Genomic DNA, 17,467 nt, shown 5'->3' with positions numbered 1-17,467 from the left:
GAGATTTGGAATGATTTGTTCTTGGAGAGGAAGCCATACATGAGGACCTGCAATGCAAGAATCTCCATTTATTCCTTGAGTCTGTGCTTCCTCCACCACTCCTGCTGCTTCTTAAATATTACCCCACCAGTCATCAGGGAAGGAAGGGGGCAAGCTCTGACATGAGAAAGCAAAGCTCTGCTTCTACCAAAATAGTTGATTTCACACAGGGACTCTAAGTCAGTAATGCCCTGAAAGATATAACTCCTGTTTTCAATTCCTCCTGAATCATAGCAGAGCACATCCTGATGTGATTGTGCCTAGGCACTGTTCTGATCCCTCATAGCTGTACATCTTCAGCGTGAGAGCTTTTAGGGCACTAGTGCTAGTTTCACCAGATTTGGAGTGATGTGTTCTTGTTGCTGGAGAGGAAGCTGTACCTGAGGACCTGCAGTGCAAGAATCTCCCTGCTTCATTCATTCTAGGTATCTGTGCTTCCACAAACACTCCTGCTGCCTCTTAAATATTACCCCACAAGTCATCGGGGGAAGCTCTGACATGAGGAAGCCCTGTCTCTACCAAGATGGTCACTTCCACACAGGGACACAGTGCAGAACAAGGCATTGTAAATTAGTAATGCCCCTGAAAGATACATCTCCTGTTTTAAATTTCTCCTGAAAAATAGCAGAGCACATCCTGACGTGATTGTGCCTAGGCACTGTTGTTCTGATCTCTCAAAGCTGTACATCCCTCATAGGTGTACATTTTACCAGATTTGGAGTTATCCTTGCTGGAGAATAAGCTGTACCTGAATGCCTGCAGTGCAAGAATTTTCCTGCTTATGCTTCATTCATTCTGTGTATCTGTGCTTCCTCCACTACTCCTGCTGCTTCCTAAATATTACCCCAACAGTCATCAGGAGGAAGCAAAGCCCTGCCTCTACAAAGACGGTCGATTCCACAAAGGGACACAGTGCAGAACAAGGTATTGTAAGTCAGTAATGAGGAAATGATCAGCTGCAGGATGACCACAGGCAAGTCCTTTCCCCTCTGCCTGCCTTATTATGGGCACAGCTTCCACAGTTCAGGTCCTCCAAGTCCAGAATTTCATTAAAAGGAGCACAAAGCCAAGGTTAAGAGACCTTTGTGGTCTATACTCATTAAAATATACATGTTTTTATTACTTTCATATGTGTCCTGTTATATGTGAAGAACCCAGCAGCTTACCGCAAGTCTATGACCTTCACATGCGTCATGGTCACGAGTGTCTGCAGGTTAAGACGCTCCAGTCGGTTCCCCGCCATACACAACTTCTCCACAGAAGAAAGGTTATCAAAAGCCTTGGGAATGGTCATCAGGTCGTTGAACGCAAGGCCAAGGCTCGTTAGCTGCGGTAGAGACCCCAGCTCATCCGGCAACGATGTCAGGGAGTTCCCGTCAAGGTTAAGTGTCTGCAGGCTGCAGGCGAAGGAGAAAAAAAAATATTTTATAACTTACCATATTTTAAAGGATTCCCATATTCAATGGTTTTATCCAGCTGCTGTGTAGCAATTTAAATAGGCAATAGATGAATCCAAACAGACTGAGGTTTGAAGGACTACATGAGTGAACATGACTGTATTTTAAAATTTTTCGGCCCGACCTATAGCAAAATGACCGGGTGGTGGCCTTGCCGAGTGGTCATATGACGTCCTCTCAAAAAAAAAAGCCTCGCATCTGTCACCGGCTGTGTCCGATCAGTGTACCGGCTCACTGCCGGTACCATGTGACCAATCACAGCAGGTCACATGACAGCTGTACACAATGGATGGCTTCCTTTCATGCCATCCACTGTGTACAATTGTGTTGCTAGGTGTGATTGGTTAATGTGATCACATGGTACAGACAGGGCCAATCACAGCTCATCTGTACCATGTTATTAGCTTTGACTAATTACAGCTAATCACAACAAAACAAACTAAATGAGATCAGTTTCATTCGGTAAAATGCTTGCTTATAGCAATGTAATACTGCTTTAACCCTTTCATGCCTAAGCCTATTTTTGACATTTGGTATTAAAATCCGTATTTTTTGCTAGAAAATTACTTAGAGCCCCCAAACATTATATATATTTTTTAGCAGAGAATCTAGAGAATAAAATGGCGATTGTTGCAATATTTTATGTAACGCGGTATTAGTGCAGCGGTGTTTTAAACGCACCTTTTTGGGAAAAGGGACACTTTCATGGATTTTAAAAAAACGAAACAGTAAAGTTAGCCCAATTTTTTTGTATAATGTGAAAGATGATGTTACGCCGAGTAAATAGAAACCAAACATGTCACGCTTTATAATTGCACGCACTCTTGGAATGGCGACAAACTACGGTACCTAAAAATCTCCATAGGCAACGCTTTATATTTTTTTTTTACGGTTACCAGGTTAGAGTTACAGAGGGGGTCTAGTGCTAGAAATATTGCTCTCGCTCTGACGATTGCGGCCATACCTCACATGTGTGATTTGAACACCGTTTACTTATGTGGGCGCGACTTACATATGCGTTTTCTTTGCTGTGCGAGCTCGCGGGGACGCTTTAAAACATTTTTTTTTCTTATTTCTTTTTTATTATTAAATTGTGTTTTAAAAAAACGATCACTTTTATTGCTGTCACAAGGTTTGTAAACATCCCTTGTGACAGTAATAGGTGGTGACAGGTACTCTTTATGGAGGGATCGGGGGGGTCTAAAAGACCTTCAATCCCTCCTTTGCACTGCAAAGTATTCAGATTGCCGAAAACGGCGATTCTGAATACTGTATATTTTTTAAATCCGGCGCCATTGGCAGCCCAGTAAACCGGAAGTGATATCGTGACGTCGCTTCCGTGTTTACATTCAGGAGATTTGAAGGAAGCCACGTTTTGGCTAGACGCCGTAAGTGCCGGATCGTGGATCGGGTCTCCGAGTGGAGACCCGGTCAGAGCGGCGGCGGGGGGGATGTCCCCTCCCGCTCCTCCGGGATAACAATCGATAATCGATATAACAAAGGATATCCCTGCAAAGCCGATCGCCCGCTCTAAAAAACAGTACCGGGATGATGCTTGCAGCTGCGGGCATCATCCCGGTATAACCCCCGAAAGCCGAGGCCGCATATCTGCGTACGCTCGGCGGGAAGTGGATAAGCAATCATAGTGTGTAAAAAATAAAAAAAATTATATTGCTCTGGTCACAGTGTGCTAAAAAACAATTCATAATAAAAAAAGAAAAAAATGTACTAAAAAATAAACAAATAAATAAAAAATAAATAAAAAAAAATAAATATAAAATAAAAACATAATTTTTTTTCTTTTTTTTTCGTACTGTCCCAGTCAGTGTCCGGATCACCGCCACGCCAGTTATATGGTGACGCTGTACTGCACTGGTGACAGTATGTAAAAAAAAAAATTTAAAAATGTATATATTTTTTTTTTATTTTCATTTCTTAATTTTCCAAAAAAATTGTGACAAAAAATTACAACTTTAAAAAACCTGCCATGCCCCTTACTAAAAACCTTGGGCTGTCTACTTTCCAAAAAGTGGGGGGGGGGGGGGGGGGTATATTATTTCTGTCTTGGCATTTTTGGGTCCTTAAGAAAATGAGATAGGCCCGACAGAATTGATACATTCTCAGATATATATCCCATAGTTTGTGGACTCTATAACTTTCCTACAGACTAAATTATATACACTGATTTGAGATATTTTCACCAAAGAAACGTAGCAGAATACATTTTGGCCTAAATTCATGAAGAAAGATTATTTAATCGCAAAATTTTATAACCGAAATGAAGAAAAATGTGGGTGTTTTTTTCCAATCTATGTATAATTGTATAATTACTCATTTTTTTACATTTACCTACTGATGCAGCAATTTACCATGTACTGTATGGTTGTTTTATGGATATGTATTGTGTGTAATGATTGATGTTTTGTTTATACGTTTGCTGATACCTTGGCCACTATGCCGGGTAATGCACACTTATTGCTATTCCCACTTGGTTATACAGCATCTTGTAATTAATAAAATGATTTTATTGCATTCTCATGTATGTGTGCCTAATCTCTCCCACCTCACTCAAAGTCCCAGGGCGACTTCCCCCACATTTTCTGCGCATTTAGGGATGGAGGTGTTTGAGTAGTCACTTCAGACCTTAATTCCCCTTTTTTCTGTATTACCCGGGTGGAAGACACCCAATTTGCCCATTATTTTGGTCTGTTCTGACTGCTGGCCACAACTCATTTGCATATCCAGTGCAATAATATAATTTGCTCAGCTAGGTTCTGCTTCCGCTACCTCTGGGGGCACACCTTGGTGAGCTGGGTTTCCCTCGCTTTTTGCCTTGAGGGTGTTGTTGTTTGGTCCGGCTCGGGGGCTGCGTTGTGCACCAGGGAGGTATTTCCAAACCTCCTGCTGTCCTCGTCTGCCCTTCGGGACGGGCGTGGCCACCTGCACTTCGGCGTCATGTTCTCCACGCCCACACTGTGACGTCCTTTGACTCCAGTTGTGGGCTGTGTGGAACATCCCGGAGGTGGGGATGGTGTCTGCTTGCACACGCCTCCCTTGACAGCTGACGTCTTTGACGCCAGTCCGTCGCCTCCGTACATGACGCTGGGGGCGGAGCTCATGGATCCACCGTGGGTTTATCTAGGTGCACGGCATGGCTGCGGCTTGCATTTGATCTCTACTGGTCTGACGTTTTGGCTATGGATTTGGGAGTGCTTTGTCCAGGTTGGGGTTGTTTTCAACCCTCATTAGGTATTGTTTTATTGTTTTATTACACCCACTGTGTGGGTGACATTATCCTCTCACACTATATAGAGTTCGTTTTATTTATTTGTTACTACCCACTCTCATACTTTCATTATCTTTTTTCTTTTTAGTTCAACTTTAGTTTTTCTATATCTGCTCTACCCCATAGCCTCCCTACCCATACCTTTGCCAATCCTTTTGGTTATTTACGTTATACACTACTCAGACCAGCTTACCCCATATATATATATGTATATGTCTGAGATCCATACATCTCTATATACATCCCACTATATATATTTTTTAGATACGCTTTTGGGCCACATACTGGTCTGACGTCATGGCTATGGGTTTGGAAGTGCTCCGTCCAGGTTTTCAACCCTTATCAGGTTTTATTTTATTTGTTACACCTATAGTGTAGGTGATATTATCCTCTCACACTATATAGAGGTTGTTTTTCATTTGTCACTACCTACTTTCATATTTTCATTATATATATATATATATATTTTTTTTTTTGTTCAACTTTAGTTTTTCATTCTCTGCTCTACCCCATAGCCTCCCTACCCATACTTTTTGCCAATCCTCTTGGATATCCATGTTATACACTGTTCAGACCAGCTTACCCCACATATATATATGTATATGTCTGAGATCCACACATCTCTATATACATCCTACTATATATATTTTTTAGATACGCTTTTGGGTTACATCGTACATCCTTCACCATATGCCCCATGCAGTCTGTGCCGTGCATCTGGATCTTCCTCATTGTGGTTTCCGTTCGCTGGGCCCTCTCAGCCCCCGAGCTGGACTTCCTTTCATCACCCTCCTGACATCAGCGTTCGGTGATCAAACCCAGTGGAGTGGTAAGTATGAGGTCTTGTTCATCTTTGACCTCTTCTGATAACTACCACACTCCCCCCACCCTCATTTTTTCATTCATATATATATACCCATTTATCCTATTATACTTTGTTTCAGACATTATATCCATGCATCTGCCCCTGAAGAGCGAGCAGAGACTTGCGAAACGCGTAGGGTATCATCGATGCTCTCTATATATGTTTAAATGCTGGGTTGTTGTTATGTTGTGGGTATTATTACTCACACATTGCTTTATTCATGTATGTATAATTACTCATTTTTTTACATTTACCTACTGATGCAGCAATTTACCATGTACTGTATGGTTGTTTTATGGATATGTATTGTGTGTAATGATTGATGTTTTGTTTATACGTTTGCTGATACCTTGGCCACTATGCCGGGTAATGCACACTTATTGCTATTCCCACTTGGTTATACAGCATCTTGTAATTAATAAAATGATTTTATTGCATTCTCATGTATGTGTGCCTAATCTCTCCCACCTCACTCAAAGTCCCAGGGCGACTTCCCCCACATTTCCTGCGCATTTAGGGATGGAGGTGTTTGAGTAGTCACTTTAGACCTTAATTCCCCTTTTTTTTGTGTTTTTTTCCCAATCTATTTTCATTTATTTAGCAAAAAATAAAAAATAAAACTGTGGTGATTAAATACGACCAAAAGAAAGCTCTAGTGGTGTGAACAAAATGCTAAAAATGTCATATGAATACAGTGTTGTGTGACCACGCAATTGTCGTTCAAAATGTGACCGCGCTGAAAGCTGAAAATTGTCCTGGGCTGGAAGGGGGTGAAAGCGCCCGGTATTGAAGCGGTTAACACATTTACCTGGATCTCGTTTTGTGAAAGGTAACTTACCTGAGCAACTGTCCAATCTGCAGAGGTACCTGCGTCAGCCCATTACAGGAGACGTTGAGCTCTGTCAGGGTGGTGATCTGGCATAACTCAGAGGGGAAATCTCCCAGCTTGTTCTGTGACAGATTGAGAACCTTCAGCTGTGAGAACCTGAGCAGAAGATACAAAGGACAGGTGAGTTTTAGGCAGGTCCTCCTCCTCCTCCGTCTATCCCAGGCGCAGCAGTGCAGTGTGTAAGGAGTACCTGCAGAGACTGCTCACTCCTGCTGGACCCTGCAGCTGCAGGAAGTTCTGGCGGAGGTTGAGGGACGTGACGTCCTGGCAGTAGAACAGGTGCTCGGGAATCTCTTCTAGGCTCTGACACGAGAGATCGACGGTGCTCAGCCTCTGCGATACCACCTGGAACCCAACAATACAACGACCTCTGAATATAATCTTTAAAGCGATAAATCTGGTAAAAAGTGTGGAATGTTTTATCTGTCTGTGATCTCTGATCCCTTCACGGGAATTTTCCCTTCGATTCCTGTCCCTAGGACACCTGTGCAATAAAAATCCATTTCCAAAATCAAACCCTCCCCCCCATTTTTTTAACAGCTTATCATTTTTTAACTAGCAAGAAAACTTTAATATCCCAGCCGCCCCCCCACACTTACTTTAGTAGCCTGTCGGTGCCATCTCTGGTACTCGGGGGCGGAGTCGAAGCTGACGTGGTAGGTGGGAGCTTGAGCTTCGGCAGAGCAGAAGGCCAGGCAGTGCGGTCTCCTCTTCACCTCCTCTATCTAGATGGGGGGAGGGGGGGGTTAAGAGGGCAAATCAAGATTATTTTAAAGCCGAAATCCAGACACACCTCCTAATAAAGACACATTTAAATAACACCCATTATATCAGAGTTATATGTCCTGCCAAATTTTGTGTTTGCCGATTTCAACTATCTTTTTTTTTTTTTTTTAACTGCCTGCCTTGACTGTACGGGAGATTTTCTTTAACCATTAATGGACCGCTCACCGTACATTTACTGCGGCGGGGCGGCCGCTCTACGCCAGATCAAGTACCTAGTAGAGCTGCACGATTCTGGCCAAAATGAGAATCACAATTTTTTTTTGCTTAGAATAAAGATCACGATTCTCGCGGCGTAAAATCTTTCACATTATACAAAAAAAATTTGGGCTAACTTTACTGGTTAGTTTTTTTTTAATTCATTAAAGTAATTTAAAAAAAATGCATTTGAAAAGAGCGCTTGCGCGAATACAGTGTGACATAAAATATTGCAACAACCACCATTTTATTCTCTAGGGTCTCTACTAAAAAAAAAAAAAAAAAAAATTATATATATATATATTATATATATATATATATATATATATATATATATATATATATATATATATAATATATATATATATATATATATATATATATATATTTTTTTTTTTTTTAGTAGAGACCCTAGAGAATAAAATGGTGGTTGTTGCAATATTTTATGTCATTGGAATGCTGGGGGGTTCTAAGTAATGTCTAGCAATTTTTAGCAAAAAAAAAAAAAAAAGATTTTAACTTGAAAACAACAACTGTCATAAAAAGGTTTAGTATTTAAATGGTTAAATGTTCCTAATTTACATACAGAAGTCTCAATTCCTTTTATGTAAAAGACAAATTGATACAATGTTTAGACTTAACATTCCACTGATAGAATGTTTTAAAACTTGGCAGACTGGCCAGACTTTGACTTTTGACAGCTGAGAGCAGAGAGAAAATTCTCTGCATACCAAAGATCGGGAAGATCGGGAAATCCTTTGTCAAGATTGGAAAAAATCGCGATAACGATTCTTGACGATTAGCTCTAGTACCTAGTAGCCATGTGCAATGTGTTTCGTAACGAATCGAAATTCGGCCGAACTTTGCATCTTTCGGACATTCAGATGCATCCGAATGTCCTAATAAAAAAATAACGAATTTCAACTAATTGGAAAGAAATTATAGCGAATATAACGAATTAATTTGACATGATTCGGTAATTCGTTAAAGATCTAATGAAACCAAAGGTCAACTCAAAGTAAATCTCACAGTCCAATCAGCTGCAATGGCGTCACTATGGGGGGGCCCAGAGGGGGCCCTGACCCCCCCCCCCCAACATTATTCTGTACCCCACCATGTGCCCAGTTTAAAAAAAAATTAGTTTTTTTTTATTTACAAAAAATCAATGTCTAAGAGGGAGAGCGTCCCCAGTCAGCTCCTGCAGGTGATTCCTCCCCCCTCCCCCTGTTCGCTGACACTGCATAATGCAAGCGCTCACACAACCACGGCCGCCCAATCTGCTCCTTCCCCTGCATCCTCATTGTTAGGGAGAAGAGCGAGTTGCAGGAAGGACTCCACCAGGACTCTCAGTTACTGAAAAAACAGACTGATTTCTCCCATCCTTAGGACAGGAGAACCAGCCTGTAAATTCCAAGAGATGCCAGACCAGCGCTGTCAATAGCAGGGGCCGGACAGCAAGAGGAGGCTGGGGAACCCCACAGTGGTAGAACACCAGGGCCGGTGGCAAGACAACCTTTGTAACCCTGATAGTTCTCCCACTGCTTTGGATCCTTATATTTTCTTGGTAGGCTGGTGACATATATCTCTTGTTTTCTGCCACCCTGGGGGGCCCCAATACAGTAGGAAGGGAGCTCACTGCAGAGCATGTGAAAGGGCCCGTTGTGGGATCGTAGAAAGGGCGCCAGGAGATATATATATAAAATTGCATTTTATAGTTGCCCCCCTACTTTTGTCCCTGTCCCCCCATGTGCCCCCCCTAAATATGAAAGCTGGAGACGCCACTGATCAGCTGATTCATTTTGTGCTGGAGGTTTGGATTACTGGCAAAGTGCATTCCTGAGAACTGAGTGAGAAGGGTCTTGTATCGTATTTGAGCATCACCGAAGCATCAAAAAAGCATGCTGAAGCGGTAGGCGCTTCGGTGGGGCTTCAAGCGAGCTTTGTCATAGACTTCTATGGAGGCTTTGAAGCACCACTAAAGCGACATGGGGTATAATTTTTTAAAGCAAAGCCGAAGCAAAGCAAAAATCAAGGTGTAAACAGGATTGTAAGCCAACCATTTTATTTAGTGACAGGAACTTCGACTGGCGTTCAGAGAACTTTACCAAAGCCTGTCTGAAGCCTTGTTTTAAAGAAAGTGTAAACTAGCCCCAAGAGTATCTGACAATGTCCGCCTCACCCACCTACCGTGATTCCTACGTAAGTCCGGGTCTTATATTAATTTTGGCAACAAAAGACACAGTAGGGCTTATTTTCGGGTTAGGTCTTACCATGCAATGTGCGGTCTTCTCTCCCCCTTTAAAATGCTTGTAGTTAAAAGTTAAAATGCTTGTAAAATCCTATAATCCACTCTATTACAGTAGTATATAATGTACAATGTGTGTGTTTCTGTAATATAATTGTGCCAAATACCTTGGTTATAGCGCCGCTCTGCGCTTCTGTGACCCGCCGGAGCTCTCTTCCCCGCATTTATTTTACAGAAACACACACACTGTACATTATATAGTACTGTAATAGAGTGGAAAATAACGCTAGGTCTTATTTTTGGGGTGGGTCTTATTTTTGGGGTAGTTAGGTCTTATTTTTGGGGTAGGTCTTATTTTTGGGGTGGGTCTTATTTTTGGGGTGGGTCTTATTTTTAGGGTAGGTCTTATTTTTGGGGTGGGTCTTATTTTTGGGGTAGGTCTTATTTTTGGGGTGGGTCTTATTTTTGGGGTAGGTCTTATTTTTGGGGTAGATCTTATTTTTTAGGTGGGTCTTATTTTTGGGGTGGGTCTTATTTTTGGGGTAGGTCTTATTTTTGGGGTAGTTAGGTCTTATTTTTGGGGTGGGTCTTATTTTTGGGGTGGGTCTTATTTTTAGGGTAGGTCTTATTTTTGGGGTAGGTCTTATTTTTGGGGTGGGTCTTATTTTTGGGGTAGGTCTTATTTTTTAGGTGGGTCTTATTTTTGGGGTGGGTCTTATTTTCGGGGTGGGTCTTATTTTCAGGGTAGGTCTTATTTTTGGGGTGGGTCTTAATTTTGGGGTAGGTCTTATTTTCGGGGTAGGTCTTATTTTTGGGGTAGGTCTTATTTTCGGGGTAGGTCTTATTTTTGGGGTGGGTCTTATTTTTGGGGCAGGTCTTATTTTCGGGGTAGGTCTTATTTTCAGGGAAACACGGTAGCCCCTGGGCTGCACCATAACGGTGTGGAATAAATGTGGTTGTGGCGCGCGGGGGGGGGGGGGGGGGGGTGTTGAAACAAGCAGTGAGGAGGTGACATAATGCCTTATCACCTCCTGCCAAACACCCTCTGAAGAGCGATCCACCGCAGAAGAGCTGAGATTTAGGACTGCTAACAAAAGCACATTGGGGACGGGTCCTTTTCATGAAGTAATAATACACACATAGGGTACATTCGGCTCACCTTGCCACCCACAAGGGGCAGAATGTGCATCTTCCCCGTCTGGCAGTCCTTCACAGAAGAGACGATTAAACAGGTCCCGCACAGAACGACCAGCCTCTCCGCCCACTTATGGAGCTGAATTTTGCCTTTCCGTACGTTAAAAACCCCCGAAAGCAAAATCCGGTCCAACTGCTCTACGGAGCTCGGCTTCTCTGAAAATAAAAAGAAGAAGAACATTGATATGTAGAGTGAAAGTGGAAACGTTCGATGTGAATCGGTTCTAGGATACCGGAGTTCTGTGTTGGGTTTTCTGTTGAATCTGCTGAGGCCTCAAATACTCCCCCTCCACCAATCCGTTGGCTCCCTTGCTGGTGCTGAAATCTTCCCACCAGTTTCTTCCAGGTGCCGGGGTTTTTTTGGCCATTCTTGATCGGCCAGCTTGGGATTATGCAACACCCGTGCATGCGCAGGAGTTCATTCTTGCCCATTTTGACCAATTAACATTTTTTTTTCATTGACGTTGCAAAGTTATATTTTGCCTTTTTAAAAGAAAAAGTGTAGGAAGAAGTCTGCCAATTCTATCAGTCTTGATGGCTTCCCTTTTAAGGGATACAGTGCCTTGAAAAAGTATTCATACCCCTGGACATTCTCCACATTTTGCCATGTTTTTAGTATTAGTGTCACTAGCAACCTTGGTGTCAGTTAGAGACCCTCCCAGCAAGTGTCTGTTAGCGCCAGCTTGTCCGCCACACTATCACCAGTTACATTATAAGTCCTTGATCACCGGCATTACAGTATAACGTTTATAGCTGGGTAAATGACAGTATACAGTGCCTTGAAAAAGTATTCATACCCCTTGAAACTTTCCACATTTTGTCATGTTACAACCAAAAATGTAAATGTATTTTATTGGGATTTTATGTGATAGATCAGGGATCCTCAAACTACAGCCCTCCAGCTCTTGCGGAACTACACATCCCATGAGGCATAGCAAGACTCTAAAATTCACTAGCCATGATGGGAATTGTAGTTCCTGAACAACTGGAGGGTCATAGTTTGAAGACCCCTGTGATAGATCAACACAAAGTGACACATAATTGTGAAGTGCAAGGAAAATGAGAAATGGTTTTCAACATTTTTTTTTACAAATAAATATGTGAAAAGTGTGGGGGTACATTTGTATGGCGCCCCCCGGAGTCAATACTTTGTAGAAACCCCTTTCTCTGCAATTACAGCTGCAAGTCTTTTTGGGGATGTCTCTACCAGCTTTGCACATCTAGAGAGGACATTTTTGCCCATTCTTCTTTGTAAAATATCTCAAGTTCTGTCAGATTGGATGGAGAGCGTCTGTGAACAGCAATTTTCAAGTCTTGCCACAGATTCTCAATGTGATTTAGGTCTGGACTGTGACTGGGCCATTCTAACACATGAATATGCTTTGATCTAAACCATTCCATTGTAGCTCTGGCTGGATGTTTCGGGTCGTTGTCCTGCTGGAAGGTGAACCTCCGCCCCGGTCTCAAGTCTTTTGCAGACTCTAACAGGTTTTCTTCTAAGATTGCCCTGTATTTGTCTCCATCCATCTTCCCATCAACTCTGACCAGCTTCCCTGTCCCTGCTGAAGAAAAGCATCCCCACCACATGATGCTTCCACCACCATGTTTCACGGTGGGGATGGTGTGTTCAGGGTGATGTGCAGTGTTAGTTTCCCCCACACATAGCATTTTGCTTTTAGGCCAAAAAGTTGAATTTTGGTCTCATCTGACCAGATCACCTTCTTCCACATGTTTGCTGTGTCCCCCACATGGCTTCTCACAAACTACAAACAGGACTTCTTATGACTTTCTTTCACCAATGTCTTTCTTCTTGTCACTCTTCCATAAAGGGCAGATTTGTGGAGAACACGACTAATAGTTGTCCTGTGGACAGATTCTCCCACCTGAGCTGTGGATCTCTGCAGCTCCTCCAGAGTTACCATGGACCTCTTGGCTCTTCTCTGATGAATGCTCTCCTTGCCCGGCCGGTCAGTTTAGGTGGACAGCCATGTCTTGGTAGGTTTGCAGTTGTCCCATACTCTTTCCATTTTCCGATGATGGATTGAACAGAGCTCCGTGAGATGTTCAAAGCTTGGGAGATTTTTTTATAACCTAACCCTGCTTTATACTTCTCCACAACTTTATCCCTGACCTGTCTGGTGTGTTCCTTGGCCTTCATAGTTACATAGTAGGTGAGGTTGAAAAAAGACACAAGTCCATCAAGTCCAACCCATGTGTGTGATTATGTAAATGTTCATGATGCTGTTTGTTCACTATGGTTCTCTAACAAACCTCTGAGGACTTCACAGAAATTATACTGAGATTAAATGACACACAGGTGGATTCTATTTACTAATTAGGTGACTTCTGAAGGCAATTGGTTCCACTAGATTTTAGGGGTATCAGAGTAAAGGGGGCTGAATACAAACTTTTCACATATTTATTTGTAAAAACATTTGAAAAACATTTATCATTTTCCTTCCACTTCACAATTATGTGACACTTTGTGTTGATCTATCACATAAAATCCCAATAAAATACATTTATGTTTTTTTGGTTGTAACATGACAAAATGTGGAAAATTCCAAGGGGTATAAATACTTTTTCAAGGCACTGTAAATGGCATGGTCCAGGGTCTATGCATGTACATTCAGGAATATTTTATATAAATATATATTTTTTTTAATACAAATACAATATACATATTCTACAATCAGCACCAAGGCACTGTACCAGGAATGTATACCGGCAGCACATCAGATCTTTGGTGGCTTTTATTACATAATAGGACATCACTACAGCCATAGCAGCTCAGACAGCGACTTTGTGTGCATTGCGGAGCGTTTACATGCAATTCTGTGCAGAAAATGCACCTTGCTGTAGTTTTTTTTTTTTTTTTTACTGCGCTACAATATGGCGATCCTTACCCCTAGGGTACCCTGGATTTCGGACTGTCTATGTAGTTATAGTGCAGTCATACATTCCCCTGTGTCTGGTATGAAGACATCTGATGGCAGGATCTACAATGACGGATTATTCTACTGTCTACAAACGATCTCTGGCTGAGCAAATACAAGGAAGCACAGGTCTAAACCTTGTACACACTGCCAATAATACAACTAAAACCTGATCTGCTACATTGTTGTGTCTTCGACTTCCTGTCCTCTCTGCTCACAATAAAGGAAAATTCCAGCAAAGGACGGTGAAAGGTTTACGGGGGAAGAGCATGTGATTGACCCCTATTTGTCTAGTCAGCTCCGTCGTTCGCTGTCAGACGCTGCAGCACCTGAAACGTTTGTTTTATTTTTATTTTACAAGAATGTGAAGGTCTCCGGGTGCAGAAGAACGCCCCGTCACCTGCTGGCTGTAAAGAGATTTGTACAGGTGTGCGGAGCTCCGAGCCAACTGTGTGAAAGTGACTTACAGGAACAGCTCCGCTACATTGTATCCATGTCTGTATATTATATTAAAGGACAAGATCGCCTTCACAAAAAGAAAATAATAAATACACATTTTTTACAGCTAAAAAAAAAATGCATTTATTTTTTTGATGTTAGGGACCTGTAAAGCATTGCGGCCGTGATCTGCCGATGGTGGGTGTAATGCCACGGCCCTGCAGACTGTCTGTGGCTCTGTCTGCTTGACACTCTGATACGGCCAGGAAGGAAGAACGAATGAAATACCACAGATCTCAACAGTGCCCTGGTAGTCCATTGAGAACTACAAGCTGACAGCCGCAAAGGGGGTCAGTACTTGTAGTTTTCCCATTCACAGAACACTGAATGGATGACGTGGCCGGGAGGGTGGAGCCACACATGGCAGCCTCTTCTTCAGCCTGTGACAGCTAGCGGGGGGGAAGGAGATCCCCTGCTAGCTGTTAATACGGGGGAGTGGGGGCCGGTGAATATGTAACATGTTACATGCTACATCCCGAATATGGGTGTAACACATGTTACAAAAAGGGTGAACTTATCCTTTAATATCATATTCATATACATGTATTTATGTCTCCCTTCATATCTTGTTTTCCCCCCTTGTTTATATATGTCTATTACCCATGCAAAAAAATAAATAAATGATATATATATATAATCTCTCTCTCTCTCTCTCTCTCTCTCTCTCTCTCTCTCTCTCTATATATATATATATATATATAATATTATATTATATATATATATATATATTTTTTTTTTTTTTGCATGGGATTTAAACATATATGAATAATAAGAGAGGGAAAAAATATATATATATGCACACATATTTTTTACTCCTATGTGTGTGTGTATATACATATATACACACACACACACATACATACATATATACACACACACACTTTTTTTTTTGCATGGGTAATAAACATGCAAATAACAGAGGGGAAAAAAAAAATATATATATATATTTTTTTTCTTTCCCCCTCTGCTATTTACATGTTTATTATCCATGCAAAAAAAATGTATGTATGTATGAATTGATGTATATTATATATATATATATATATATATATATATATATATATATATATATATATATATATATATATATATACACATACACAAAGAAGTAAAAAATATGTGTGCGTAGATAGATAGATAGATAGATAGATAGATAGATAGATAGATAGATAGATAGATAGATAGATAGATAATGTTTTTTTTTTGCATGGGATATAAACGTATATAAATAATAGGAGAGGAAAAAAAAAATATATATATATATCTCACACACACAATATATACACATGTATATTACACTTGCACACAACGCATCGCATTACATTTGCACACCAGCCGGAGTCCATTATGTGCAGCCACTGATGTGAATGGGCCCTTTGTATCAGAATATCCCTATAACTGATATATTGATGAGGCTCATTAGAAGTGAACTGATCAATGTCCCCGTATCTGGTTGGCAATAGTCGAATTGGGGAACAACCATAAGGAAGGGGGGGGGGGGCATTATCCAAAACGATTACTCAGATTGCCAACGCTCCCCCAGGTAAAGACAACAGGACAGTCTGCCAATGCGAGAACATACAAGTGTGCCCCCCCCCCCCCCCCTGGTCATACCACAGACTGATTGGTTGGATATTGGGCCCCGCCCCCCATGTAATGTGTAAGGCCAGCCTTTCTGGTCAGTTCCCACCTATGGTGATCTGGTACTCAAAGAATTTACCGCTATAGAACCGGATCATGCAGCTGAGGTCGGAGTGGGCCGCCTCCTCTTGTATCCTCAGGGGGTCCCGGAATCCCAGGTCTGACAAGTACTTGTAGATGATCTGCAGGGGGCGCTCCTCGGGTTCCAGCCTCCTGTCAGGAAATGACATTGTGTTTATCGACAAGATCCAGAGAGCGAGTAACTTTCCCGAGGACAATGGAAGTAGAGTAAGCTTTTTGTGTTTTATTATTTTTTCTTGAACCACGGGCTTGCCATTTACAATCCTATGGCTGGGGGGAGCCAGGGCAGGAGAAGTGCAGTTCAGTAAAGTTTATAGGTCTCCCCCCCCCCCCCAGCCTGTGACTGGACTGTGAAAGGAAAAGCAGCAGACTGATCTCTATGTCACGCTGCTCTCTCCACCCATCAGCATGCTTCTTGCACTACAGCACAGTTAAATGTATTCTTTTGCTGCCTCTCCCTGTCTGGGCTCTGCCTTACAGTGATTCTAAGAAGCTGATAGCAACTCACATTTAGGGAATTACACTGTTTGCATTTAGAAACACATTTAAGGCCGGATTCACACCGCTCTGACATGGAAGTCGGACGACTTCCCATCCAACTTTGCCCGACTTAATGTCCAACTTCCATGCGACTTCAATGAATGGGATCCGACTATGAACCACCATAACAGACCCTTTGAGTTTGGTATGAATCATCTTGAGGGGGGAAACCCACACCAAAATTAAAAAAAAAAAAAAAAAGATGACGTGGGGTCCCCCCCAAGACCATACCAGAAGGGTCTGGTATGGGTTTTAAGGGGAACCCTACGCCAAAATGTAAAAAAAAAAAAGACATGGGGTCCCCTCCCAAGACCATACCGGATTTTAAGGGTAACCCCACGTCAAAAATAAAAACGACGTGGGGTCCCCCCAAGACCATAACAGAAGGGTCTGGTATGGATTTTAAGGAGAACCCCATGCCAAAATGTAATTAAAAAAAAAAAAAGATGACATTGGGTCCCCCCCAAGACCATACCGGATTTTAAGGGGAACCCCACGCCAAAATTAAAAAAAAAATGACATGGGGTCCCCCCAAGACCATACCAGAAGGGTCTGGTATGGTTTTAAGGGGAACCCCATGCCAAAATAAAAAAAGACGACGTGGGGTCCCCCCCAAGACCATACCAGACTGGTATGGGTTTTAAGGGGAACCCCACACCAAAATAAAAGAAAAGATGACGTTGGGTACCCCCAAGACCATACCAGAGATTTTGGGGGGGACCCCACGCCATTTTTACATTTTTTTATTTTGGTGTGGTGTCCCCCCCCTCAAGATCCATACCAGACTCAAAGGGCCGTTATGGAACTGAGGGGGA

General features: G+C 42.1%; 1 protein-coding gene across 1 annotated transcript in view; it reads right to left on the bottom strand.

The window, feature by feature from the left end:
• The window catches only part of PHLPP2 (PH domain and leucine rich repeat protein phosphatase 2), a 51,352-nt gene that overhangs the window by 14,833 nt on the left and 19,052 nt on the right, over nt 1-17,467 (bottom strand). Inside the window, exons 3-8 of the mRNA XM_073605884.1 lie at nt 16,111-16,244; nt 10,922-11,112; nt 7,136-7,261; nt 6,727-6,881; nt 6,486-6,632; nt 1,206-1,436 (exon numbers count right to left, since the gene is read on the bottom strand). Of these exons, the coding sequence (XP_073461985.1) occupies nt 1,206-1,436; nt 6,486-6,632; nt 6,727-6,881; nt 7,136-7,261; nt 10,922-11,112; nt 16,111-16,244 (984 nt within the window). The remainder of the gene's footprint in view (nt 1-1,205; nt 1,437-6,485; nt 6,633-6,726; nt 6,882-7,135; nt 7,262-10,921; nt 11,113-16,110; nt 16,245-17,467) is intronic.

This window comes from Aquarana catesbeiana, linkage group LG11 (genome assembly GCF_042186555.1).
Source record: "Aquarana catesbeiana isolate 2022-GZ linkage group LG11, ASM4218655v1, whole genome shotgun sequence".
Classification (NCBI taxonomy): Eukaryota; Metazoa; Chordata; class Amphibia; order Anura; family Ranidae; genus Aquarana; species Aquarana catesbeiana.
This window is presented reverse-complemented; position numbering and strand designations above follow the sequence as displayed.